At 36.9% G+C, this 27,125-nt stretch overlaps 2 protein-coding genes across 3 annotated transcripts in view; one reads left to right on the top strand and one right to left on the bottom strand.

The window, feature by feature from the left end:
• The window catches only part of sema3fb (sema domain, immunoglobulin domain (Ig), short basic domain, secreted, (semaphorin) 3Fb), a 161,408-nt gene extending 158,813 nt beyond the window's left edge, over positions 1-2,595 (top strand). For both annotated transcript variants that reach the window (XM_084395714.1, XM_084395713.1), the window contains one exon: positions 1,589-2,595. In XM_084395714.1, the coding sequence (XP_084251840.1) occupies positions 1,589-2,008 (420 nt within the window). In that variant the 3' untranslated portion in view covers positions 2,009-2,595. The remainder of the gene's footprint in view (positions 1-1,588) is intronic.
• A 3,813-nt stretch (positions 2,596-6,408) lies between these two features.
• camkvb (CaM kinase-like vesicle-associated b) overlaps positions 6,409-27,125 on the bottom strand; it is a 43,798-nt gene continuing 23,081 nt past the window's right edge. The window contains exons 2-11 of the mRNA XM_084394441.1: positions 16,816-16,923; positions 16,163-16,294; positions 14,504-14,578; positions 13,036-13,174; positions 12,114-12,234; positions 11,828-11,903; positions 11,329-11,465; positions 11,107-11,185; positions 10,545-10,632; positions 6,409-10,453 (exon numbers count right to left, since the gene is read on the bottom strand). Of these exons, the coding sequence (XP_084250567.1) occupies positions 10,112-10,453; positions 10,545-10,632; positions 11,107-11,185; positions 11,329-11,465; positions 11,828-11,903; positions 12,114-12,234; positions 13,036-13,174; positions 14,504-14,578; positions 16,163-16,294; positions 16,816-16,910 (1,284 nt within the window). The 5' untranslated portion in view covers positions 16,911-16,923 and the 3' untranslated portion in view covers positions 6,409-10,111. The remainder of the gene's footprint in view (positions 10,454-10,544; positions 10,633-11,106; positions 11,186-11,328; positions 11,466-11,827; positions 11,904-12,113; positions 12,235-13,035; positions 13,175-14,503; positions 14,579-16,162; positions 16,295-16,815; positions 16,924-27,125) is intronic.

The following is a 27,125-nucleotide window of genomic DNA, read 5'->3' as shown; positions in this document are numbered from 1 at the left end:
TATCGGCAGGTCAAACTCAATGAAAAATCGGAAATCGGAATCGGCCTAGAAAATTGTAATCGGTGCATCTCTAGCGAAAATGCCTTGTTGATGCTAGAGGTCAGAGGAGAATGGGCCGACTGATTCAAGCTGATAGAAGAGCAACTTTGACTGAAATAACCACTCGTTACAACCGAGGTATGCAGCAAAGCATTTGTGAAGCCACAACACGCACAACCTTGAGGTGGATGGGCTACAACAGCAGAAGACCCCACCGGGTACCACTCATCTCCACTACAAATAGGAAAAAGAGGCTACAATTTGCACGAGCTCACCAAAATTAGACAGTTGAAGACTGGAAAAATGTTGCCTGGTCTCGATTTCTGTTGAGACATTCAGATGGTAGAGTCAGAATTTGGCGTAAACAGAATGAGAACATGGATCCATCATGCCTTGTTACCCCTGTGCAGGCTGGTGGTGGTGGTGTAATGGTGTGGGGGATGTTTTCTTGGCACACTTTAGGCCCCTTAGTGCCAATTGGGCATCGTTTAAATGCCACGGCCTACCTGAGCATTGTTTCTGACCATGTCCATCCCTTTATGACCACCATGTACCCATCCTCTGATAGCTTCCAGCAGGATAATGCACCATGTCACAAAGCTCGAATCATTTCAAATTGGTTTCGTGAACATGACAATGAGTTCACTGTACTAAAATGGCCCCCACAGTCACCAGATCTCAACCCAATAGAGCATCTTTGGGATGTGGTGGAACGGGAGCTTCGTGCCCTGGATGTGCATCCCACAAATCTCCATCAACTGCAAGATGCTATCCTATCAATATGGGCCAACATTTCTAAAGAATGCTTTCAGCACCTTGTTGAATCAATGCCACGTAGAATTAAGGCAGTTCTGAAGGCGAAAGGCGGTCAAACACAGTATTAGTATGGTGTTCCTAATAATCCTTTAGGTGAGTGTATGGAGAGATATATACATACATACATACATACATACATACATACATACATACATACATACATACATATATATATATATATATATATATATATATATATATATATATATATATATATATATATATATATATATATATACATACATACATACATACATATATATACATATTTAAATTGTAATAATATTTCACAATATTAGGTTTTTTTTTGTATTTTTAAGCAAATAAATGCATTTATATATATGCCTTTATTTGCTATATATGCTATATTTGCATATATATATATATATGCTATATTTGCATATATATATATATATATATATATATATATATATATATATGATTCACATGATTCTTCAGAAATCATTCTAATATGATGATTTGATGCTCATTTCTTATTATTATCAATGTTAAAGTTTGATTTCAGGGTTCTTTGATGAATAGAAAGTTCAAAAGAACAGCATTTATCTGAAATAGAAAGATTTTGTAACATTAAAGTTTTCAGTGCATGTTTGTAAATACAGTATAGACGTATTAAAAAAAGATTTAACATATATAGAAATTGTAATGATATCAATTAAGCAATCTGAATTCTACACACGAAGTTCACTGATTTATTAATCTGTTCCTCCAGGTCCGCACCGATGGGCGCGTGTTGAAGACAGATCAAGGCTTGCTCCTACGTTCCCTCCAGTCCTCAGACTCTGGCATCTACGTCTGCACAGCCACTGAGAAGAACTTCAAGCACACCTTGGTCAAACTCCAGCTGGTGGTCTTGACCAACCAGGCCGTCAACAACATCCTGGTGGAAACGGGCCGTCCCGCGGTCTCTCCGCTCCAGTCCAGCGCCTGGACCCCCAGCGCCGGACAATACAAAGACCTTCTGACCATCCTCAGTCAGCCCGAGATGGGCCTCATAAACCAGTACTGCCAGGACTATTGGCAGTATGGAGACCCGCTGTCCGGGGTCATCAAGGCCAAAGACCTCAAAGAGCTGAAGGAACAGAAGAAACCGCGGAATCGCAGACATCACGGGGACGAAGAGGAGACATGAGGGGGTTTTCCACTCCTCGGTCCTATAGGAAAGACTTCTAAAAGAGGAAAACCTGAAAAAATGTAAAAAAAAAAAAAAAAAACTTCCATCACATGAAACCGAACTTTGCAAGAAACAAACGGAATTCCCTTTTAACACGTAAAGATGATATCATACACAGTATTTATTGTAGGTTGTATATAGTACCATTCTGTGGATTTCTTTGTACTTAAATAGAAAAAATGAATGCTCTTTGTGTATAAGTACCTAACGGGCAAATATTATTGTAATATTATTTTTATTGTCACAAGTTCAAACGAAACAAAAGAAATCTCCAGTTTCCATCTTCCGGGCATTGACGTAAAATCACAGACTATGAACTATGTTGAACTGATGGGTGAGGAACGAGCGACTGGGGACAAATCTGGCCCTTGGACTCTTCAACAGAAAGACAGACATCATGCTCTTCACCACTAGTCCCACCCCTAAGTGCATTCTGGTCTCTCATTGGTTACAATGAGACACCAGCTCATATTGTCTTCCTAATGTCACTCTATATGCACAACTCTTCTGTTTTCATTGCACAAATGAATGGAATTTCATGGCACAATAATGTTTTTTTGTGTGTTTTTTTTGTGAATGGACTCGATCAAGTTTTGACTAATGTAAAGCAGCTGCTGAGGGCTCTTAGTAAGCTTTTATTGTTTTATATGCCACTTTTGAAAAGACTAAAAGCACAAACCAACTTGCACCGCAATGATGTCATGGTCATATATGTCCAGGTCATATTTCACCATTTAAAATGAATGGCCATTAATAAATAAAGCCATTAATTGAAAATCTAAAAATATTTTCTCCCACATTTTATTTGACTGAATTACACTAAAATTCAGTAGAATACATTTTATTTAAATTGGCACTTTTTATAAATGCTTCACATTTATTTTTTTTATAATGTTATAATTAGATTTGAATGGGGAAAATGTCCTGAAAATAATGTCAATGGTACTAAAAACATCATTTCATATATTTTTATTTAAAATTTCGGGGTGAAATATGATCTGGACCAGTTTTTGTGAGATTCAGCCAATTATGGCACATAACCTAAATATGAATTTAGATGAACTGTTGAAGACTACAATATTATAAAAGACACATGCTGATGTATGACAAAAGCTACATTCATTTTCAAAACGTGTTCACACTGTATAGAGCATTTTATCACGGTTTTAAACTACTCAAGGTCTTGGGAAGCTGGCTTTTCATTGTGTGCATGATTTATGTAGTGGTATCGTAATTACGAAATTAAAGCTAGCTGCGTTACAGTTCTTTCTGTTGATATGTTTTTACGGTAAGGTCAGTGTTGGGCAGAAGACTGATGGTCTTACACATGCAAAACGGAGGGCAACTATTCACCTGAAAACGATGACAAACTGTTTCCTCAACAGTCGATGGTATTGTTACTTTCCCTGCGAAACACCACACGGCCCCAAAACCAGTAAGAAGCGGTGTCTTACATCGAGAGAAAATGGTTGTACAATTTCTTGGTATTTTTAAGATGTGTCTTTAGAAATGTTTGTGTTTTTATTTTGTCATCAGTTTGACTAAATGCACAGGTGATGTTACTGTGATAATTGTGTAAATGATTTTTTCCCCTCTTGCTGTTGCTAACTAATAAATTAAAGCTCTATATTTTATAGTAATTCAACTGTTCATTTTTTTTTTTTTTTTTTTTTTTACCAGCTGATTTATTTGATCACAGACTCATGGAATGGTTATGAATTGTTTTTATGGAAGAATCCTGGATCGACAGGACAGGCAGTGAAACTATAATGCATGCTGGCACAGTCCTGGTATTTCTATAGAGATGCAGATTTATCAAGCAACTTTATAGGTATAGTTCATCCAAAAATGAAAATTAATTTACTCGTTCCAAACCTGTGTGACTTTTTCTTCCATTGAACACAAAAGATGTTTAACATACAATGAAAGCATAATTACCTGTCAAGCTTCAAATAGTACCATAAAAGTAGGCCTACTCCATTTGTACGTTGTAAAGCCTTATACTGTAGCTTTGTGTGAGGAACAGACCAAAATAAGCAGTTCATTTAGATTTCGTGAGAGCAAAGCATCTTGCAGTGAGATTTCTGCAGTGTCTCTTATAAGCTGACTATAGGCTATATCAACTTGAACCTGCATGACACCGGTGTTCTTTAGCCTATTCGTCTACATGCAAGGTGTTTTTACACAGCGCATTTAGCAGATGCTTTACCCAAACTGGACATTACCGAAACAAGCGCTCTGCAAGTCTCATGTTAAAGGGCAAAAATGATTGTTTGTTAGACTCAAACCAGCCAGTTATGTTGAAAAATGAAAAGCAACACTTGCATAAAATATTAACTTGTTTTCATAAAAAAAAAAAAAATTCATAAAAGAGATTTTATGTGTTTTTTTTTAAATATTTTTACTTGGATAAAATGTATTTAAAAATAGGAAGTGTTTGGGTACATCGTTTCTGCCATGGAATAAAAAATAAAGGAAAATGGTGACTTTTGGGTAGCCTAAGTCAAGAAAACAATAATTAAAAAAATTAGGAAGTGTTTGGGGAACAAATGGAAACTTGTTTCTGCCATGGAATAAAAAATAAAGGTAATTGTGGCATTATATTTCTGACTTTTTTCTTAGAATTGAGATATAAACTCGTAGTTCTGAGAGAAAAAAAAATCCGAAATTGTGAGATAAAAAAAAAAAATCACAATCTCCTTTATTTTTATAATTTCTAACTAGGACTTTATAACTCGGAAGTCGGATTTTATAACTCGTAATTGCGAGTTTGTAACTCGAAAGTCGGACTTTATAACTCGAAAGTCGGACTTTATAACTCGTAAGTCGGACTTTATAACTTGCAATTCCGAGTTTATAACTCCCAATTCGTACTTTATGAACTCGGGATTTTGAGAAACTAGCCTAATTATTTTGTATTTGTCAGCACATTGGTGTATTTTCTGTGGTGTTAGGCTACTTGCGAGTCACGGTTACTGAATATGGTTCCAGTGAATACATAGGTTGCAGCATTGTTGTTCTCTGGGCACCACGGGCATCCCAGACATCGCATTCTAGGCAGAAAAAGACTTCATCACTAGCCTCTTTTGGCCCATTTGTATCTCCCCAACACACAAACCTCTGTGTCTCTTATCTGATAGCTCCCATCATTCCCAGTGCCGGTGGTGGGCAGTGGGCACAGTCGCATCAGTCAGCAGTGACTGGCTGTTCTCACCCACCGGGGGTGATGGATGATTATCGGAGTGAATAGCTGAACGGCTCAGAAACCCACATGCTTATCTTCCCGACCCATCTCAGAGGGGGAAGCGGTGCCATCCTTTCAACATGCCATCATAGGCTGTCATTATGGAAAGGCCTTTATTCATGCTTAAAAAGTCTTTTGTTCACTGTTTCAAAACCTCTTTATCGGCCCGACAAAAAAGAATAGGCCTATCTTTTATCGATTATGTTTTGTCCAACTTCCAAGCAGATGTTTTAAGAATTGTAGCACCCTGGTGAGAAACGAAAGCTCTGAAAAACTAATTTGAAGTAACCTGACGAGTCTTGAAGGACATCAGAGACGTTAACCGGTCTTATCAGGCTGAGATCAGAGACTCAGAGGAAGCGAATGGAGTGAGTGTCAAGAAGAGGCAGCTGATGAAAGGGGGAGATGACGAATGTAGGGTCTACAGGACGTCATGTTTGGAATGTTTTGTGGTCTGGACAGGACATTAGTAAGCCAGAAAAGACTCTGATGTCATTATAAACATCCTGTAAAGTGGTTTAGATGCAGACGATAGGCTAATTGTGGAATCATCCACAAACTTTCATATAGCCTGTAATTAGTAATGCATTTGAGCAGACAATAAAATATTCTCATCAACAGAAGAGAGACAAGATTGTTTGGCTGATTTTCTTTGTCATAAACTTGGTTTTCTTTACGGATCAAATGTGTACTAAATGATGTGAACCAGCAGAGGGCAAGCTTTAATAAGCCTCTAGGTTGCTTTCTGATGCACTGCATAGGAGGAGTAGGCCACTGCTATAATATTTTATGTTATAAATGTTCTGCCATTTATTTAGGCTAAATGTTTATATAAAAGTCTGTATATGCATATGGATTTGACAATTATTTTGCCCATATAAGTGGAGAACTTCTCTGCTGGAGTAACAGGTGTATCCTATAGGCTATGCTTATGTAATATATTATAAAAAATAAATTAAATACTGTAACTCCCTTGCCAGTCAGAATGGGTTGCAAATATTCACTCTAGGAGCCCTGTGCACATGAGCCCATAATGTGACTCTACTTTCTAAGCATGCTAAAATGAATAACACTACTTGTTGCATACAACAAAGAACTACGACTACTAATGGATGATCATTCAAGGATGTGTTTATTTTGAAAGCATGAAAGTGATTTGAAGAATACAGAGGTTAAAGTGGAGAGAGGCCAGTCCTCAGTGTATTCACAGGTTCACAGTCAACCAAACTGAGAAGAACATCTGAGAGAATGAGGAAATCAACAGACACCCAACACCAAAGGCAATAGTGAAGCACTATTTTAAAAAAAATTGCTTTGAATTGTGTAACACAGTATCTAGTTGCGGTTTTAGTATACATGAATGCTATAAAAACATTATATATATTTTTTTCAGACCTACATGAAACATTACTACTTTTTTATTTTAGATCTTATCAGTTTGCGCTTTTTTGAATTTTTATACGAAATCAAAGACAGAAAAACAAATGACATCTCAAAGTCTCAGGGTAGATAGAACGAATAAAGGTATGCGACAGATTTTAGAAGAGAAACATCACTTTATAAGATCAAAGAGAAATGAAAGCTACAAAATGACAATGACACACGTGAGATCTAAAGTATATCAAAGCTGACTTCAGTAGAAACCTGTGGCAACCCATGCTGAGCATCATTATGAAATCAATAGAGCACTGACAGCATAATTGCATATCAATGCCTTCTTCAGTCAAACCTCCACTGACTCCTATGATGTTTAGAAAATTACAGCTTGTCACCACTGCACAACAATTACAAATCGTTGGCCACTGGAGGGGAAACTCGCTGTTTTCGTTCACCTTTCCTGTATGACAAGTTCTAAATAATAGGACCACCATTAGGTGCACTGGCTTCATCTGTCCCGCTCAAGTCCTGACCTTCCCGTCCTTCCAGAATGACGTCACTATTGTCAACTTCAACGGAGGACAGTCTAATCAGAGATTGAGAGTGTTCACATGGACACTGACATTGACAGTAGCATCACAGTATCGCAGTTGTAGACTATTGCTCATATAAAGAGGTCAACCGTTTCGATTTTGCTTTTGTTAAGCTCTAGTAATCCTATATATCCTTATACCTGCCGCTTCTCTGCGCTAAAATATGTTTGTATACTGAAAACAAAACAACCTAATCGTGTAAAAAATGAAGACAGCACAGACAAATATTAAGACCGTCTAAAAATAACCAGTCCCCTCAGCTTTTCTCAACTGACTTTCGATGATGTTTAAAGCATCTAGGGATGCTGATTTTTAGAAGGCAGCTGTCGAACTCAAAGATCAAATATTTTCACAGAAAAAAAAAAAAACTTTTAAATATGTCATTTTCATTATCAAAGATGAGTTTTAATGGATAAAATTATTGACTATTGACTTAAAAATCTACGAGTTGTAAAGTTTCCTGCTCGGTATAATGTTTAAGGCCCGTTCACACCATTTATGACAACTATAAAGATAACTATATTAGGGTTCTGCTCATTATAAGCACGTACTGTAGTTTTGTCGTCTGCTGCTTTAAATGCTCAAGCTCCTTAAAGTCTTTAAAATGGATTCCGATCGGCTGTCAAAGTTTATTATTAGTCAGCTGGAAACATTTTTTATTCTGAAAGTAATTCCAACGGTCGTTATCATTGTAATTGTGATGATTATCCCTATTGTTATAGAATTAGAACGATTATTAAAACACAACAGTTATCGTCCTTGGTGTGAACAGGCCATTAATGTCCCTGGAAACCTCTAGTCCCGTTTAGCCATGTAAAATATCTCGAGCCTGTTAACCACAGACTTTATTTCAGGCGAGTAAGCAAAACCCCATTCAAAAAACACTGATTTGAGGACGATCTGAAGTGCAAAAACGCTAACTTGTTTCTGGGTTTTCGAACTCATTCCTGCAGAACTCTATACTTGTCACTGAGACTTTTTTGTTATATGACCTAATCTGCCTTTCTTAAAGGAAAGGTGGCAAAGGGTTGAATGACTATAAATAAGGCCCTATTTACATCTGGTATTAAGATGCGTTTTGGTCGACTGGATCACAAGTAGAAGAGGGAGACACATACCCGTTTACACCTGGTATTTTAATTAGTCTCTTTTGTCCACTTTCAACCACTTCTGTCCTGACTTCTTCGAAAGGAGGGGTTTTTTTATCTAATGGACGAAATAAGCTTGTGCAATTTATATATAAACGTGCCCAAAGATGACAGCAAAACATACGGAGAGCAGCGGGTTTCCTTTTTGCTCTGATAGCCGCAAGACCAGCAGAACAGAGAATAATGTGAGTTGTGTGTTAGAAATCAGGAATGGTGAGAGAATAAAAGTCTTCAGCCGACAAAAGTTTAAATCCTGTCTGGCTAGCGCGCTTCCCATACATGTTAGGTCAGTAGGCGGAGAGTAGGAGGTCCTTTTTGGTTGACCACATGAGTGTTTACACTACGAAAGCAATCCGTTTGAATGTGTTTTTGACCACCTCTGGAAGTGGTCGAAAGTGGACAAGCTCAAAACATTTTAGACCTCGTTTACACCTGTATTTAGTGTACTTGACGAAAATGCTTCTTAATACTATGGCCTAAATATCCGATGCCTATTATATACTTGCAATTCAAAAAAGATTTGGGTTCAAGAAAAATATAGAAAGATTATAAGTAAATATTCAGCCCAACGAAAGCGTCTCAGAGTAGGCATAAAATGGCCACTGTAACTTGTACATTTATGCCTCCAATGAAATCCTGTTAAAAACAAAGATCACTGTGTGTGGCTGTGTACTTTTAAAATGGAAAGGTATATTATTCAAAACATGTACAATGTATGCAAATGAGTATATAATACATTATAAGAACAAATCACATTTTCCACTGTTCATGTGGCTAGCTACCAAGCAGATCTGAGGTATTAGTTATGCTTACCTACTCTGCTCCATTTATTGGGCCACACGTCTCAACCACTAAAACACCATTACGAGATGAATTTAGCCGCCTTAGTTGCTGTAAAAGTATTTTTCATATGAATCCTCTTAACGTTTCGTGAGTGCGTGTTCGATCAAGACATGAAATGTCCATGTAAAGCTGAAGCTGAATGTGTCAGTTACCTGGACATGTGTGTCATAAACAGCAGATTTGAAAAAAAAGCATGCTGTTCTTGGCTACGTCTAATCTACAGAGGTAAGTAAGCTATTTACAGAAACTGTACATTGCACATGAAGCTGTGTCTCTGTGGTCCTCTGACTAGTTCAAGACAGGTGTCAACAAACTGCAATAAAATAAAATTAAAAGTAGCTATAAAATGAGGCCTACAATGATAATCTATCCTAAAGCATGTATGCAGATCAGTGCTAAAGTTTCCAATCTTGGCTTAATGTAAGCGGAAAACAGCTTTTTTCTTATTTTACGCGAAGTTAAAGTGGCCAGAGCATTCGATATGCGTCACACGGCGTTGTGATTCAATAGAAAACAAGAGAATGCTTGCTGGAAAATGTTGAAAGGCAAATTCAGACTGCACCGACAGACGGCGACCAACGTGGACAACCACCATATTACAGTGCGCCACTTCTCAGACATCCGTCCAATGCAGATTTAACATGTTCAATCAGCAAAAACGAGAGCCAATCAAACACACTGATTCAACACACCTGATGAAGTGTCTGTTGCTGTCTCTCGGATTGTCTCGGTGCAGTGTGAATTGGCCTTTAGAAGTGTTGAGATTAATGCTATGTGCTGTGGAATCAGTATTAGCATGCTTGCTGCTTATGTACAAGAGTGTGGGATCTAAACGCAGGTGGGAGAGGTAGCGAGATTAACCGCTCTGTTCCTCCCCTGTGTCCGATGGCAGGGAGTCTAAAGCTTCTCCGTTGCATCGCGATGTGGGATCGGGCTGTTCGGGCTCTGGGACGTGGAGAACAGGCTCTTCTGGTGGCGGGGCGGCAGCGGCCACTGCTTCCACAACAGGGGCTTCTGTGCTGGCAGAGTGGCTTTCAGCAGTACTCGACTGGGCTGTGGAGGCCTCAGATGGAGCCTGGGGGTTTTCCTGAGCTCCAGCTGCAGGGTTAGCCACTTCTGGTACTGCTGCCGCTGCTGCCGCCGTCTGATGCTCTGGTGCCCTGAGACGCTTCATCATGGTCGTGACCCGTACGGCTTTCTGCAGGAAGGTGATGATCAAGATTTAATTTAGACAAACTCAACTTGTGTCAAAAATGTGTCATTGAGGGTAAAATGTTTTTAGAAATTACCTTCCACTTGGCTTTTGCAAAGTTTTTCTCGATTTGTGCACACACATTTTCCTTGATGTTCTTGTCGGAAGCAGCATTTCCAGATATCCTTTAATAGTACAAGAAAGCTTATTATATGGCCTGGAAAGTTGTTTATAGATATATACTACTATTCAAAAGGTTGGGGTCAGTAAGATTTTTTATTTTTTTATTTTTATTGAAAGAAACTAATACTTTTATTCAGTAAGGATGGAGTAACTTGATCAAAAGGATCATGTGACACTCAAGACTGGAGTAACGTTGCTGAAACTTCAGCTTTGACATCACAGGAATAAATTGTTTTAAAAAATATTCAAATAGAAAACTGATATTTTAACTGATATTGTACTAAAACGTTACAATCTTGTTTTCTGATCAAATAAATGTAGCCTTGGTGAGCATAAGATACTTCTTTGAAAAACATTTAAAAAAATCTTACTGGTCCCAGACTTTTGAATTGTATTTTATACCCCAAAACCTTCTCTGAATAGTTATGAATGCCAATATATTGAGTAATTGTCAAGTATATTGATACTATAAGTACCATTCATGGTTGATGGCTTCTTGTGCAGTCAATCGCTGGTCCTGGTCCACCTCCATAAGACGTGACACTAAGTTTTTAGCTGCGGACCAACAAAATGGAAGATGTAACCCAGTAAACACAACCAAACTTTAACATCATGTCTTTAAAATCAAGGTTTACAAAAGAGAAGTTTGTGCTATACTAAGCATGTGAGGTTTTATCAGTATTCTTCAGTAAAAGTACCAGAGTCTGAAATGTCATCCCAGTATGGTGAGTCAAACTCATAGTCTCCAGCAAGAATCTTCCGGAAAAGGTTCTTGTCATGGTTTTCATAGTCATCCTCATCTGCTTCATCGTAGAATGGAGGATTTCCAGAGAGTCTGTGCATGAGATGAGGAAAATCGTTACAAACTGTGAGAAGGGTGGCAGATTCGCTGACATACTGTCTGATGCATATTGCTCATAAAATGAGCACAATATTGGCATTTTTAAAATTATTGTACAGATTTTGTGGAGACTGCAGCAACATTATGTGAATTAGATATTGCTTTATTTACTCTAATCTATTACTGCAGTATCATCAGTTTAAAATGTATTCCTCAGACAGACAATTCTTGTCAAAGTGGGTGGTTCCTTACATCAGATTATCAGCCACTTCAGCTGATAATCAAAAGTCTAGCTGTGGGAGAGTAGAAGAAAATAAAGGTATTATGAGCTCCTGGTTATAGGAGAATACACTCACAGTATGTACATGATCACACCAAGAGCCCAGCAGTCCACAGGTCGGCCATATCTCTGTCTCCCAACAACCTCTGGGGCTGGTTGAAAAAAAGAGGAGGTCAAATAATTTACAGACACATAAATGCTCTGGTTACCATTGTTCGCTATTCTAATTTTTGTAAGAAATCTTGTAAGAAACTTTTGTTTGCTCGCTCTGTAATCTTCGTTGTTCCTCAATAAAGACCATCTGTTGCATCTGCCCCCATGAGTGTTCAAAGAGGTTTAGCCTGTTTTTAAGAGCTTCTTACCCAGATACTCTGGGGTTCCACACGGCTCCTTGATGAGTCCATTCTCCAGTTTTGCCAGATGGAAATCACTGATGACTATTTTTGAATGTTTCAGTCGGTTGTAATACACCAAATTCTCAAGCTAGAGGGAATGAGAATGACAAGATGACATGTTGTGTTCCAAAACAACAGATGTAAAACAAACAACATTCTGGAGTGAAATTTAGGAACACTTTTTACTGAATAAGAATAATTATTAGTGAATGTATATAAGATTTAGATATAGCACAACTATGTGTAGTTGTTTGTCAGTAAGCATGTATTTGATGTTGATACACACGATCTAAGAAAATCCGATTTAAATATGTTCAGTAGTTTGTAGTCTGCACTGCGAAAATAATTTTCCGTGATAATATTCAGTATTTTTTTTTGTTTTCCAGTAAAATTATTCTTTCCCCACTAGAAAATTGTAATAATAAAGCATAATTTGCGAACAGGGTAATACAAATAATCGTAATTCAACGTAATTTCTCTGAAAACAAATCTAATTTACTCATCTTGTTTAAAGGATGTTTGATGCTAAACAAGAACATTGACTGATTAAGAAAGTTTTTTTCTCAATGAACAGCAATAAAAAAAAATTATACATTTTTGAATTTGGAGATGTGTCTAAATTCACTGTCAACTGATATAAAAAACAATATTTAGAGAACAATAAACATATTGACAACAATGAATATTGTATGTTGACAACAAACTAAATCTAATTTCATCGCATAAAATAAAAAAATGAAAAAATGAAAGTGCGAACATCAATTCTAAAGATTGGATTTGGAAACCAAAACAGAACTGAGTGCAGTGGAAGCAAAGCTTCTAGTTTATGGGGTTAATTCGTTATAAAGTATATGCGCTAGTGTCCACCAGAGGGCGCTTTGCGACGTACCTTTAGGTTCCTGTGAACGATCTTCAGGCTGTGCAGGTAAGCAGCTGCCTCCATCACCTGTCTGATAACATTGCTTGTGTCCCTCTCAGAATAATAGCCTTGATCCAGGATCCAGTCAAAGACCTCGCGGCCTGTGGCTCTGCAAGAAACCACACAACGTGCTGAGCTGCTGCTTCTGTGCAATTATGAATTATTCACACTCTGCTTTAAACGTTGGCACCATCAAAAGCTTTACTTAATCATGCAGGTGTAGCAGACACAAATCAGCCAGTCCACGCCACACATACAGCGTACAGAAGGGACGAGGCATTAAAATAATGAATGCAAATCCATACAGGCAGGTAGGAATGTGACAAGGACGAGGCGGTAAAATCGTGCTAGGACAGTCTAAGCGCAGGGTTTATTTCTGTTATGTCTCAGGCAACAGCAGCAGCGGATTTAGCCTCTTGAAGTCAGTATCAACATTATAGAAGAGAACCTATGTCGCCAAACAACCTATGCCGGAGGAATTTGGCTTTTTTTTTTTATTCATTGTTTTGCCCTTTGCATCCACACGTCATCTGAGAAACAGGCAGCTGCTTGCAGTCGCTCACATGCAAAGTTGTGCACATGTTCTGTGTGCTGTATGCAAGCAGTCAAATGCACTTCTTGGTTAAAACGCTTGTCTTAATTGACAAAATATTAATGTACACAGATTCAGAATGTAAAGTTATGAGACAAAATGTCTGATATTTCAAAGTAGATTTGTGCATTACACATTGCAGTGTAAATACAAGCCAAATAGACCTGCCAGTCTCAAATGTCATCAATAATAATCAAACAGCAATAAATATTCACAAGAAAAGAAAATTGCTCTCATCTCTATAACTTTAGATTATAACTATAACCCTATCAAGCCTACTGTATCATTTACACTCAATTTTTTAAGTTCTCTAAATGATCAACATGATCAGAACTCTGCTGAAAAACCTGTTGTACACAATCTACTACATATTTTATACTTTTTTAGCAAGCAAAAGGCCTTTTAGTATCATTTTTAAAATGTCTCCCTTCAGGTCATGGTACACGTGTCTTTTTGTTGTGAAATATTTACTGATTTTAATAAAGTAAACCTAAGAATAACTTTTATATTGATAGTAATATTTCAAGATAAACACTTACTAGACTGCAGCAACTTTGGTTTAGTTGATTATCCAAACATATTTTTAAAAATTATGTTCAAATGTGAGTATAAATATGTTACAACAGGCTTTTGAGGAACATTTATTTGTACTTCTCTCAATCATCATTGTATTACATTGTATTATACTGTATGTCTACATAATTTGAAAATACCTGAAGGTATGCCTTTTAACATATAATGAAGAACAAATTAGTTTAGCTGGGGTGTTGAGAACTGAGAAAATACCAACTACTGAAATCTTTACAGTAAAGAACTATTTCCTCATAAACTGATTTCAGGACTTACAGCTCAAGGAAGAGGTAGTACTCTTTCCGGGTCTCGTAGACATCGATCAGCTGGAGGATGTTGGGGTGTTTCACCCTGGGGAGGAGAGATGGACAAACAGTTAAGAGACAGTTTGCAGCACATGGGAGGCTGATACACATGCAGCGTCATGCCCAGATCCACCCCGTCCCACCATCAACCCCACACCCGTGCCCCATCTGCCACCGCAGACTCATACAATGCCAGTCATACACGCCTGCATTTGCATATCGCATGGGTTCCTATATCCGCTGTAATCATATTTAATTAAACAACAAATGTCAGCATTACCATTAATGCTCTGTGGCTGTATCACATCTGTTCAAATCAACATTCATGTATGTATGATTTGTGTAATTGTTTTCAAATATATGCCAGCCTGAGGAGAAGGCTTCACCAGCTGAGTCTTGGTTCCTCCCAAGGTTTCTTCTTCATCTACTAAATCTTGGGGAGATATTCTTGGCCACTCTTGCCTTTAGCTAATCACTGGGGTGTTTGTAATGCATTATTCTTATTTTTAAAGTTGCTTGTGAATATGTATTATAATGAAATTAAATGAACTGAATGGCAGATGTAACTGAAAGTTTCCATGAAACTTCCCTTAGAGCATATTACATTTTAAATCCAGCACGTATAATCGTATGATTTAATTCATTATGCAACCTGGATACTGTAAAAGAGTGTTTGAGAATTTTGTAAAGGTGGTTATGTCAGCCAACTTTTTAATTAAGAAATGAATACACTGATTATGCTTTGAAGACGCTAATGTGCACTTCTGCCAGCAAAAGAGAGGGGAACTAAAGTTGAACTCATAAAGAAATCCCTCTTACCGTTGTGATTTGTGAGCGGGGACACAAATGTAGCACTGCAGGATCAAAGTGGCATCAGTGACTCACGGTAGATCAGCCTTTTAGATGCAGTATAATCATACACTGATGCAAAGCATTTATCTCTAATATCTTAAGGCTTTGACATGTTTGGTATATTAAACAAAATTCATTGCATCATTAGGTGTTTAGTGTACTTTCCTGTTCTTTGAGAGGACTGAAAATCACGATAATGAACACCGGCTACGCATAGCTCCACAAAGTCAATAAGCTTTTTGTTAAAATCGACTGTGTGGATTCCACTTTTTACAGAATTAAAGAAAATAAGCAATTTGCAAGCAATATTATGTGGGTTTTTGAAGCAGACGTAAGAGTCTGTTCAATACAAAACCTCAAGTCTCTGTGCCATTAAACTGGATGTAATTTTATTCAAATCATGCTTATGTGCAGTAGCTTGAAGTTTGTACTCATAGATTTGCATAAAGTATGCAGTGGAAGTAAATGATTAGGACTGTGTCGACATTAGTTTTGCCGATGCACTGCGGCAAGCTTGATGCAAATTATTGATGCAAACAGTTGACATTTTTAAATCCAAAAGTGACCAGCAGAATGAGGATATGTGAGCTTCTGGGATACACAAATCATTCCAGAGGAATTACAGTTTTTAACTGAGCTTTAAAAATCATTATTCATAAAATATGATTCTCTTTCCACCAAATGAAATCAAAAGAGCAGATCAAAGGACCGCAGAGGAATCCGCAGTCTACAAAATGATTGTAAAGGTTTTTGAAAAAGAAAACTGAGTTGAACTCACATCTTTAGGATGAAAATCTCATTTTTGGCAGCCTTCCGCACTTTTCTTCCATCTTTCTTCAGGAATTTTTTGCAGGTGTACATTTTCAGAGTGTTCTTATCCTTCGCCCTGAAGATCTCACAGAATTCCTCCCTTGAGAAGAAATTACATTTATTGCATGAATTACATTAGAATTTATAGACATTATAGAACAGTTCATCCAAAATGAAACTCTACAGAGAATTACCACATGAGTGCTTAACTTTTAATAAATAGCTCTATTCTGATTGGTCAATGACATCATTCAGCTGTAAAACATTTTGTATAACTGACCATTGTCCTTGACTACCATATTCTGACTATACTAGTTTCATGTCTCTCATAACACTCTACAGTCTCACATAATCAAATCCTTTCAACTGAAATCAATATTTTATATCCATTTATTTAGTAAGTAGCCATATAATTAGAGGCATAACATACACAGTCAGTCAATCATTGTTGCAAAATAAACCCCTTCACATGATTCAAGAGTCTGAATGAACAAATTTTGTGATAATCATGGCTGACTGCACATTGTCCCTTACGGATATACATTTGAGAACAACTTTTGCAACTGCAGCTTAGATGCACAAATAAAGAGGACGGATTACACAAAAACATATTTCACTTACGTTTTAACAATCTGCCCCAGATCATATTTGTCTGTAATTTCTGTAGGACTATTGTAGTCCTTCTTCTCGCCAGGATTTAAACAGCCGAATGGCATGGCCCACCCTGCCCTTGAAAGAACCCGAAAGAGAGAGAGAGAGAGAGGTTAGAGAATAGATCCATTTAATTCCAGTTATCAACACTATTAATTCATTGCACATTGTGTGAATATGTATTACTCAGTCACACCAATTATTCTGGATTAATATGCATGTTCACGTCATATCACATTCTGTGACATTTTTCATTCCGAAGGGAAATAACAGCTGTGCATAAACACTCCCCTTTGACATTCACAAACAAAACAAATTCAGTAGCAAATTCCAAACAATGAGCACTGCTAAGGGATTCGTCTCTCTGCCAATCTAATTTCAAATGAAACAATATTTATGGAACTTATGAAAAATGTGAGTTGTGCTGCACATGCAAAACTTCAGGCCATCACGATGTTAGGGTGTTCTAGGTGGTTTCCATGTGGTTGGTATGGTTTTATATTGTGATATAATGTGTTGCTGTTTTCCCTATGGTGTTCTGGTTGGTTGGTTGGTAGGGTAGGGTGGTTGCTTACCTCTTTATGATAATCTGCTACAGATGGTGGACAACCAGAATGCCTAATACCGCCGCGCCAGCTGCCGCGGCGAAATCACCGCAGCGAAAATAAACCAGCCGCATTTCAAAGTCGTTCCCAAAATGACCGCCAGGTGGCGCACAGGGACATTGTGCAAAACAGCAGCAATTGCCGTATTTTAAAATGTAAGTGGGTTAAATATAAAACCTTAAGCCTAATAGGCATATTTTTCATATATATAAATAGGCCTATAAGGCTACAACAGAATAGAACCGAAGATAGAATCAATTTTAGAACTGAAAAAATAGAATCAAAAGTTAAAAATAGAGACGATATTAGGAGCAATGACGCTGAATATTTTTACTATTCTATTGAGGAATTAGATAAATGAAGAGCTCTGGTGAGCGATACAATTGCATTGTAATTTATAGTGATTTCAAAAGCAGTCCTTAAAAAAAAAAAAAAATACATGGAGTAGTGTGGCATCATTTTTGAGAGATTACGCGGAACGCGTTTTAGTTAAGATCCTGGTTTCAATGCCCTTAATGTATATAGGCTAGGCTACTGCTTTAAAAAAATGTCACAACGCGTTTTGAGATTGTTTTGAATTAAACATTGAAGTTTAAAATGTAGTGTTTTGGCACACCAGGCCGAGTGGCGTTACGCATTGTTCAAAAATCCGGTTTTATTCTGGCATGTTGAATTGGCGTTAGAATTTTGTTTTAGATTTATTAGATTTAGATTTTAGATTTCGTTAGATTTATTTTTCTCATAACAGCTAAAATAACTTAATATATGCCTTGTCTTAATATGACCTACTTAATATAGGCAATAGGCATATAATAGCCTATATAATAAATTAGCAAAACTTGGCCACTAAATATTTAATTTTCAATTATTTTAATTATCACAATTAAAGTTTTAATTTTATTAAATTGAACAAGCGCAACAATCAGCATTTAATCAAATATTCTAAAAGATGTATTATTAATAATAATGTTATTTCAACATAATATTTCGTTTTTTCGACATAATATGTGTGCGTGCAACAAGCAAGATGTGTATTTGTAAATCCGGTGATGCGTGCATTGATTTTTATCAATAAACAAGTGTTTTCTGACAGTGTCGACTGCAAAGATAAAGTTGACGATCGCCATATTTGTAGTGAACGCACCTAGAGAGAAATGCACATATAGACATAATCAGAGAGTAGCCTTTTTCTTTTCGTTTTGAATTATTTCGTTTGAAGACATTTCAAGCTCTGTGTATTTGATGTATTTATCATGTCTGTGTGAGGCATACGCTGAGTTTCGTTAAGTTAGGAGGATGAGATGCAAGTGACCGCGCGGGCGCCTCTATGATTAGTGTCTGTTATATTTGCTTCTCTTACTTATTAAATATTAAATATTTTAACAAATATGATACTAAATGAGATTATTTAATGGCTACAACAGTATAGTAGGCCTATAGACTCTATTTGTACAAATTGCTGCACATTAATTTAATTAAATGAAACCTTGTAACGAATTCACATTGTAGGGTAGACTGTGTACAGTTGAGACACCTTAAATAACTTGCGTTCGCAGCAAGCACAAGTTGTGATTTTTGCTGTGCACTTGCATATTAGTGTCAGCTGGGAAGGAAATATAGAGACCAGACCTCTTAGAACTTTAATTGAATACATAGCGTTGGTAAAGCATACTGAAATTACATCCCTACAAATGTATTAGGCCCTACTGAAAATAAATGTATCGAATTTAAGCAAAGTAGCCTAAATGTTAAGACTGTAAGCCCTTTGCTTTTTTACGTAGCCTATAAAGGATTCTTATAGCCGACTTTGTGTTAATATAATTTGTAGAGAATTTTTTTAACTCAAACATTAACACTGAAATAAATGAAACTAAATTATTGTAAATTTTTTGGCACACCACGACGAGTGGCGCTATGCATTGTTCTAAAGCCAGGTTTTATTCTGGCATGTTGAATTAGTGTTCGACAAACGCGGCTGCGCGTTCATTTGAATGAAGAGCGCTTCTCGCTCGTGTGAGCGAGCACACACTGGAACGTTAGGCCAGGTCGCAACGAGTGAATCGTGGCCGAGTGGTTGAACTTACGTTACGATCATTTAGATGACACGGGTTCGAATCCCGAACTAACTTGGACTACTACTGATATTTGTATATTAGCCTATTAATGCATTTTATAGTCTATTGTTGATGCAGAGAGATTTGTCTAGTTCTAAAACATAGTTTTTTGCTTATAGCCTATTTACAAAATAAAAATCACCATGCATTTCCATTTTACACTAAGGAACAAATATTATACAATGACATTACTTCTGTAGCCTATAATAATTCCAATCGTAATTTCAAAAGCAGTTCTGTTAAAATTTGTATATATATATATGACGTTTAAACGACAAACAATAAAATCAGAACCAGTATTCTGTTGCGTTCATGGGGCTCGATGGTGTTTTAAGCCCCCAATGGCTCCTTAGAGGCAACTAACCCTACCCTCAACCTTAAACCTACCCATCCCCTCGCTGCCTGGAAGGCGCCGTTGGGGGCTTAAAACACCAAGTGCCGTTGGTTCCAGTGGCAGTAATGCATCCACGGCTTTTCAAAATGTCACAAAGCGTTTTGAGATTGTTTTGAATGAAATATTTAAGTTTATAATTAAGTGTTTTGGCACACCATGAGTGGCAAACTCTTTGTTTTGTTTTGCAAACTCAGCTAGCCTGTGGGGGGTTTGGAGAAGGCAATAGTTGCTTTATCGTGGGGGTGCAGGACAGAGGTGTTAATGTTCCGTCTTTCATATGGAGAGTGTCGGAGCCAGCCTGATGAGCAGGCAAAGGCAAAATTCTTCTAAGGATTAATCTCAAAATCTCCAAAAGTCCATATGTTATTAAATTATAAATATTGTAGTTTTATTGATTGTATTTAAAGGTTTTCCACACACAATTTCAATTTAGCAGATACAGAGCTCTTTAATTCGCGACCCACCTCGTTTTATTGTAAGGTGAATTCAGCAAGGCATGTTGTATCTTTGAAGGAACAAAAGCTATTTGTTACAGTTTTTTCTTTCGTGATTTGTGTGGATGACACACAGCGACATATACAGTATTATCAGCTGTATGGTGTTTTTTACGCTGAAATGCTTAATTTCGAGAAAGACCCGCCGCGCGCAGTGAGGGAGACCAAACTTACTAAAAAAATATCCAGCGCGAGAGAGGCAAAGAAAAACGCCTGTTCTTAATTTATGTTGCTTTGCACTTTTTTCGTTTTGTACCGTTTTAATTTTTTTATTTAGCTGCAATTTCTTTGACAATAGAAATTTAAAATGTTGCAAGAATAAGATTCTGTGTTTCTTATTTTGCATCACAAAGGGAATAAACTCTATCGATGCAACCCTGTTTAAATAAATAAACTGACACTTTATTCGTACCTTGAAATGTGCGATGGGTTTTCAAACTTAATTAATTTTCTTTTTCTTTTACATTTTCATTGTTTATTTTTTTAATTGAAAGCAATACTGTATTGAAAGTATTTTTCTGATTTGTTCGATCTGTTTTGAAAAATGTCTTCCGTTGCTATGGCCGGGTATCACTGTCAGTCATCTCAATCTCGTGAATGATTCACACACACACAAAAAAGCGGCTCAATTGGAATGTAGCAAATTTATGTTGTAATGTACAATTGATAATTAAACAAGACGATTGACTTTAAACAGATGCATATTTAAGCATCAAGAACGGAAAAACATAAACACTGTCGGCTACACTGAGATTCGATCTCAGATCGTTTGAAGATCCGAAAGGCTATTGTTAATGCATTGACCACAGAGCTATCGTCTGAATAGAATAGTTGAATAGTTATAGCCTACCACTCGGTCACGAATTTGTTTTGTTTTATTTTGTTTGAAATGGATTTTTACATGTTTTGCTTTCGTTAATGTTAACCAATTCTGTAGTAGCATAATAGGCCTATATTTTTTCCCTAAAAGTTTGTTTTATTCTCTGCTTTGTTTGTTTATATTTTTACATATTCAATCAGTCTCATTTTTGTTCAAATAATGAAAAAAGTTTTTTTTTTTTTTTTTTTTTTTACAAGATCTTGCGCCACGTTTTTTTTATTTATTATTATTATTTTTTAAATAAACAGATAGGAAACTTACCTTTTAAAATGCCGCAGTTGCTGCTGTTTTGCCCTGTCACTTGCGCCACCCGGTATAGCCTAGTCATTTCGCGAACGACTTTGAAATTCGACTGGTTTATTTTTGCTGCGGCAGTAGGCCTAATAGGCATTGTGGTTGATTATTTATTAAAGAATTCAATTGATAATCATAACAACATGTAAGCCTATTTAATTCTGAATATAACAAAGAATGCTTAAACCGACTAACATCGGTTAGTAACTGCAAGTGTCCTGAAAATGTTTTAATTTTACGGTAAATTATTTTAATTTATTTCACTGTTATGTTTCAGTTAATAAATCTACAAATTAAAATAACACGAAGTATTGACAAGTAGCCTAACCTATTGACATAGCCTTTCTAAATTATAGAAAAACTGGGCACACAATGTTAATGTGTGTCTGCTTTGTTTAAATTTAATGAAGTTTAATTCGTTTAACTACAATATTTATCTTGAATTTATCTGTGGCCTCAGCTCAGATTACTGCCGCGGCAGATTACGTCATAAAGAGAATAAACTGACACTTTTCAAAGTCTGTGATTACAGCGCCACTCAGCGGTAAAAGGCAGCAAATACACATCCCAATTTTGCCGCCGCGGGAACGGCGGCGGTAAAAGTCTCATTCTGGTTGTCCACCATCTGTATCTACATCTAGCCTGGGACCCTATTTCTGTGCAAGTCTATGGGATTTCTTAATGTCTGCCAGGCAAAAAAAAAAAAAAAAAGTGTGCTATTAGTATACTTCTTTTAAACTAAAAAAATAATGTTTATTTTTATGTACTTCTAAGAAATATACTTAAAATTACACTTAAGTATATTTGACATACTGACAGAAAAGTATATAAAAATCTAAGTATATTTGGCCTATACTTGTACTCAATTTTTGATCGAGATATACTTAAAAGTATAATTAACTATTCTAAGTATACTTGGCTTGTAGTTGTGTTCACTCTTTTGATTGAGTAGCCTATTAATTTTTATTTATTTTTTCACATAGCTGTACATACTGTTTTAGAAACTTATTTTCTGTTTGAAAATATTGATTTAAAAAGAAAACAGATATGTACTTAATTCTGAGTAGGGCTGTAGTACTCGAGTCCGGTCTTGGACTCGAGACCGTTTTTCTATGGTCTCGGACTTGTCTCGGACTCGCTGGTATTCGGACTCGGACTTGTCTCGGTCTCGGCCACTGGTCTTGCCAAATATGGCTTTTGGTCTCGACCGAGTCCAGGTGTCTTTATTATGTTCCCAGTAAGCACACATACGGCTCTTTAAAAAATAAATGTTTTAACTCGCTGAAAGTCCACCGCTAGTGCAACGTGAATATTCACATTTTTAATTGTCCATAACAAACTTGCCTGCTTGCCTTGCACATCTAATTAATGGGCGGCCTCCTCCAATAGGACTGACAGCTGGGCTCATAGCTTGCAGGTTTGCTTAGTGGCAAACTTTTTTCATTTGATTGGTTCAACCGCCACCCGCCCGAATTTAATTAAAATATTATTTTTCGTCACGTCATCCGCGGTTTATACACATCTCTAGAGTGTGTGTGTGTGTGTGTGTTGGCTCGGCCCTCCCTCATGCAATTTAATTGGTTGACATCGCGTGTATGATTGACAGGAACAGAATGTGAGGCTGATCAGACAGTCGAAACGAATGTTTGCTATATTTTTCAAAATAGAGTCGGCTCTTTGACACTGTTTTTGCTTTTAGATCAACAAATAATAACCCAAAATTATTGTCTTGATAGTGTCATGCATAAGACTTTTTTTTTCCTGTCCTGGACTTGGTCTTGACTCAGACTTGAACCTTTTTGGACTCGGTCTTGTCTTGGACTCGAACCTCTTTGGACTTGGTCTTGACTTGGACTCGACTAGTCCTGGTCTTGGACTCGACAAAGGTGGTCTTGACTACAGCCCTAATTCTGAGTATGTTATGTGAGTATGAAATCCACTGAAATCCAGCTGAATAATTGTGGCCAAAGGAAATAGGGGTGATGAAGACAAACGAAAAACTTTTGTGCACCTTTTACCACACTTACAGTCTAAATCACATTGTTCCACTTCTTCCAAGCCAACAGACTTACTTTCTTTTTTGATGAAAGTGAGACTTGTTTATTGGCAGTCTAGTCGGTAGAGTTGTTTTTATTGAAACTTGCATGCACGTACAGAGGAAACTGAGAACCAATCGACTTTTGATTTTTGCTGACTAGAAACCTCCCATGATTTCCTTGGACAAAAAAAACTCTGGTATTTGTTTATTGAGAATTTCCTACTCTAACTCTGCCTCCACTTTACTCGTGTATGCTAGCTTTAATCATACTGCAAAAACCGTACCTTGTAAAAGAGATGAATTTGATAGCGTTAAGGGGGTCGCACACCGGATGCGCAGCGCCACGTCTTTTAAATTCGAACACATTATTCTCTATGAGAGTACACACACCGGCGGCGCCTTTCGGCGTCTGTCCGCGGCGCCCAGCAACGGCTCAGGACCGTGTTCAAAATCCTGCCGCGCCACAGAGCGCCATTTACATAGTTTTATATTAAATTTACATTTATGTGTCTCAAATCGTAGTTAATGTATATACGGACATCACTGTGTGCTGCAATATACATTTAGTTTTATATTTATTTACATAAATCAGAATATTGCTGATGCTAACGGATTTTCAGGTGAGTTGTCCTAGACGTGGCGCGGCGCGGCGCGGCGCTGAGCTGCGCGTCCGGTGTGCGGCCCCCTTGAGTCTCCCTGAGTCAACCCAAAGTGTTTAACTCCCTGTAACTCGAAATAGGAAATCTGATATTCTAGTATATGTTCATATATTAATCTTAATTTTTTAACTGAATTAAGAATGTCATTTCCCATTCAATCTTGAATGGTTTCACCCATACCGCAACTAAATTATCTTAATTATCAAAATTCAATACTAAAATATATTAGCTTTTCACCACAGAGGAATGGAGGTGAAGCATCAAACATGGTTTGAAATCAAAATGGTTTTATGCAAGTCAAAATTTTCTTTTAATCTGACTATATAAACAAATTAGGTCATTTTTATGATTTAGTTAGATCATTGAAATTACAATTACAGGTTACCACACATTCCAGTTTACATTTTAGTGTGCCACCCTAGGATTTTTACTGCGCCCCTCTGGCCACCCCATTCAAAATATCCTGGAGGTGCCACTTAGGGCTGCTCGATTATGGGACAAAATCATAATCACGATTATTTTGGTCAGTATTGAAATCACGATTATGTAACACGATTAATTAACATGACTTGGGGAACGTGTTGCATTTATTAAAAAGACACCTTTCAACAATTCTTTCATTCAATTCTTTTTTTACATTTATTGTACTTTTTGAACTATTAAAATAAATAATATGACAGATAATACTTCAACAAGTATTTAAATTTTCCCACAGGTCTTATAATGCGGGAAATTCCCCCACAAACATTGATTCACTTTAGCAAGTAGATTGTATGAGTAGGCTAAATTAATCCACACAGATAATCAAATCAAATCTATCATTTCAAAACTTTCGCAAAGACGCAATTTCACAAACCGCGTGAGTGTTCTCTCTCTGTGTCTCTTAAAATGGGCTGGACAAAGCAAGCTTAGAAACTACACTCTCGCGTTTAGGAGTCGGGACATGACGGAATTGTCACTTGCACAAACAGGCCAGTATTGCATCGTAACTAAAGTTAATCATTTTCACTTCTTTAAGTCTTATCAGTTTAAACATTCAAGCTGAGAGAGTTTACGGCTTTGGGACGGGCGGAAGTGCGCGTGTCATTCAAAACACAAGACAAAATAAGAGTGTCCTTGCAAAACAGAACATGGCAACATAATCGTTTTTACTCGATTGTACTATTTTAGTGAGCGTTGGGAGCCGAAATCGAAATTCAATTAATTGCACAGCCAATTTGCGAGGTATCAAAAGCACATCAACTGACCACATCATCAACCAGATGATCCCACAGCCACTGATAAAGATGATTTCAATGTGATGTTAATCAACAGCTTGGAAGACATTTCATGTAGCTAGACTTAATGTTATAAAGATCAATCCAGGATGAAATATGACTTTGTTTCCAGACGGAATGATTAAAACACCAGCCAACCAGATTTAACCTGGCAATTCAATCCAGCTCTTGCTAGTTTTGTGTGCAATATGCATCAGACGGTCACAGTGAATGGATTCCAGCTGGTCGTGAGTGTGCAATTTGAAACTAGTCTAGAAGACACACGGCCCAACACTAGGAAATGATTGTACAGCTGACTTAATTATTTCATCATCAGTAATGTATGAGCACTACAAGGTCTACAGAGTAGCCTATATATATATACTAAAACAAAAATAATAATGCAAACACAGAGAAAGGCAGGACACAATTTACACACACAGTCAAGCAGAAAAAGGACAAGCTTTCTGATTTACTGTACATCCTCAGACACACAGATTGCGTCCTCTGTTTCTCTCCCTCTCTCATATTGTTCGTTCCTCATTTTTCCCCTCTCGCTGTGCTCCACTTTATCTTGTTCCTTCCCTCTTTGTTCAGTTTTGTAAACCTACATATAATGCTAAGAAGTTTGTTATGTAAGTGATGAAGCTCTTTGCTCTATGATTAATTACACTTCTGTTTGCTGTGTAAATGTCCTTAAAGGGATAGTTCACACCAAAATAAAGATTCTGTCATCATTTACTCTTTTTATGTTGTTCCAAACCCATATGATTTTCCTCGACTGTGGAACACAAAAGGAGAAATTTTGATGAATGCTCAAGTTGCTGTTATTTATACAATGAAAGCATATTTAAGTAATTTGTGTGGATGATCCATAAAGAGGGTCTTTCATCATATTTTACTAATAACATGAATGTATTAATGGCATTAAAAATTCAATACAGTAATATAGTATAATTATAAATTATAATTGCATGTGTTAACACGTTAACTTTGATCTTATGTAGATGCACTTTTGCTCTTGATTTCCCAGTACGGCACTATATAGTTCCCCATGTTGGGTTGTGCTCTTTACAGCACACTCTCTCCACATCCATATGCTTTGATATTACTAACACAGCATAATGGGCAGTTTGGCACAAGCACACACAGGATGATCAATCCAGGATTAGTTAATTAGTAATATATTAGTTAACAAATATATAATGTATATTAAGCATTATAGTCAAGGGATCTGGCTTGCAGGTCTTTGGAAGAGGGCAGATCTGTTGATCAATACACTGAGATGTTTAACAGCGGCCTGTGTGCTCTAGCCAATATCATCAGCTTCTGTATCATCAGTCATTTTCTATTGAAAGGATTTTTTTTTTTTTTTTTTAATGCAGGTTGAGAGCTAAATTTCTCTAGGTTATTAATTATATGAATGCTTCTCATTTTTATCAATATATAATATTATTAATATTATATACACAAATTATATAAATATTTACCTACTCAAGGATAAAGTACTGTTTATGTTCTTCAGATGCCTTGTTTATTGAGTTTT

This window comes from Rutilus rutilus, assembly GCF_951802725.1.
Source record: "Rutilus rutilus genome assembly, chromosome: 22".
In the NCBI taxonomy this organism is placed as follows: Eukaryota; Metazoa; Chordata; class Actinopteri; order Cypriniformes; family Leuciscidae; genus Rutilus; species Rutilus rutilus.
This window is presented reverse-complemented; position numbering and strand designations above follow the sequence as displayed.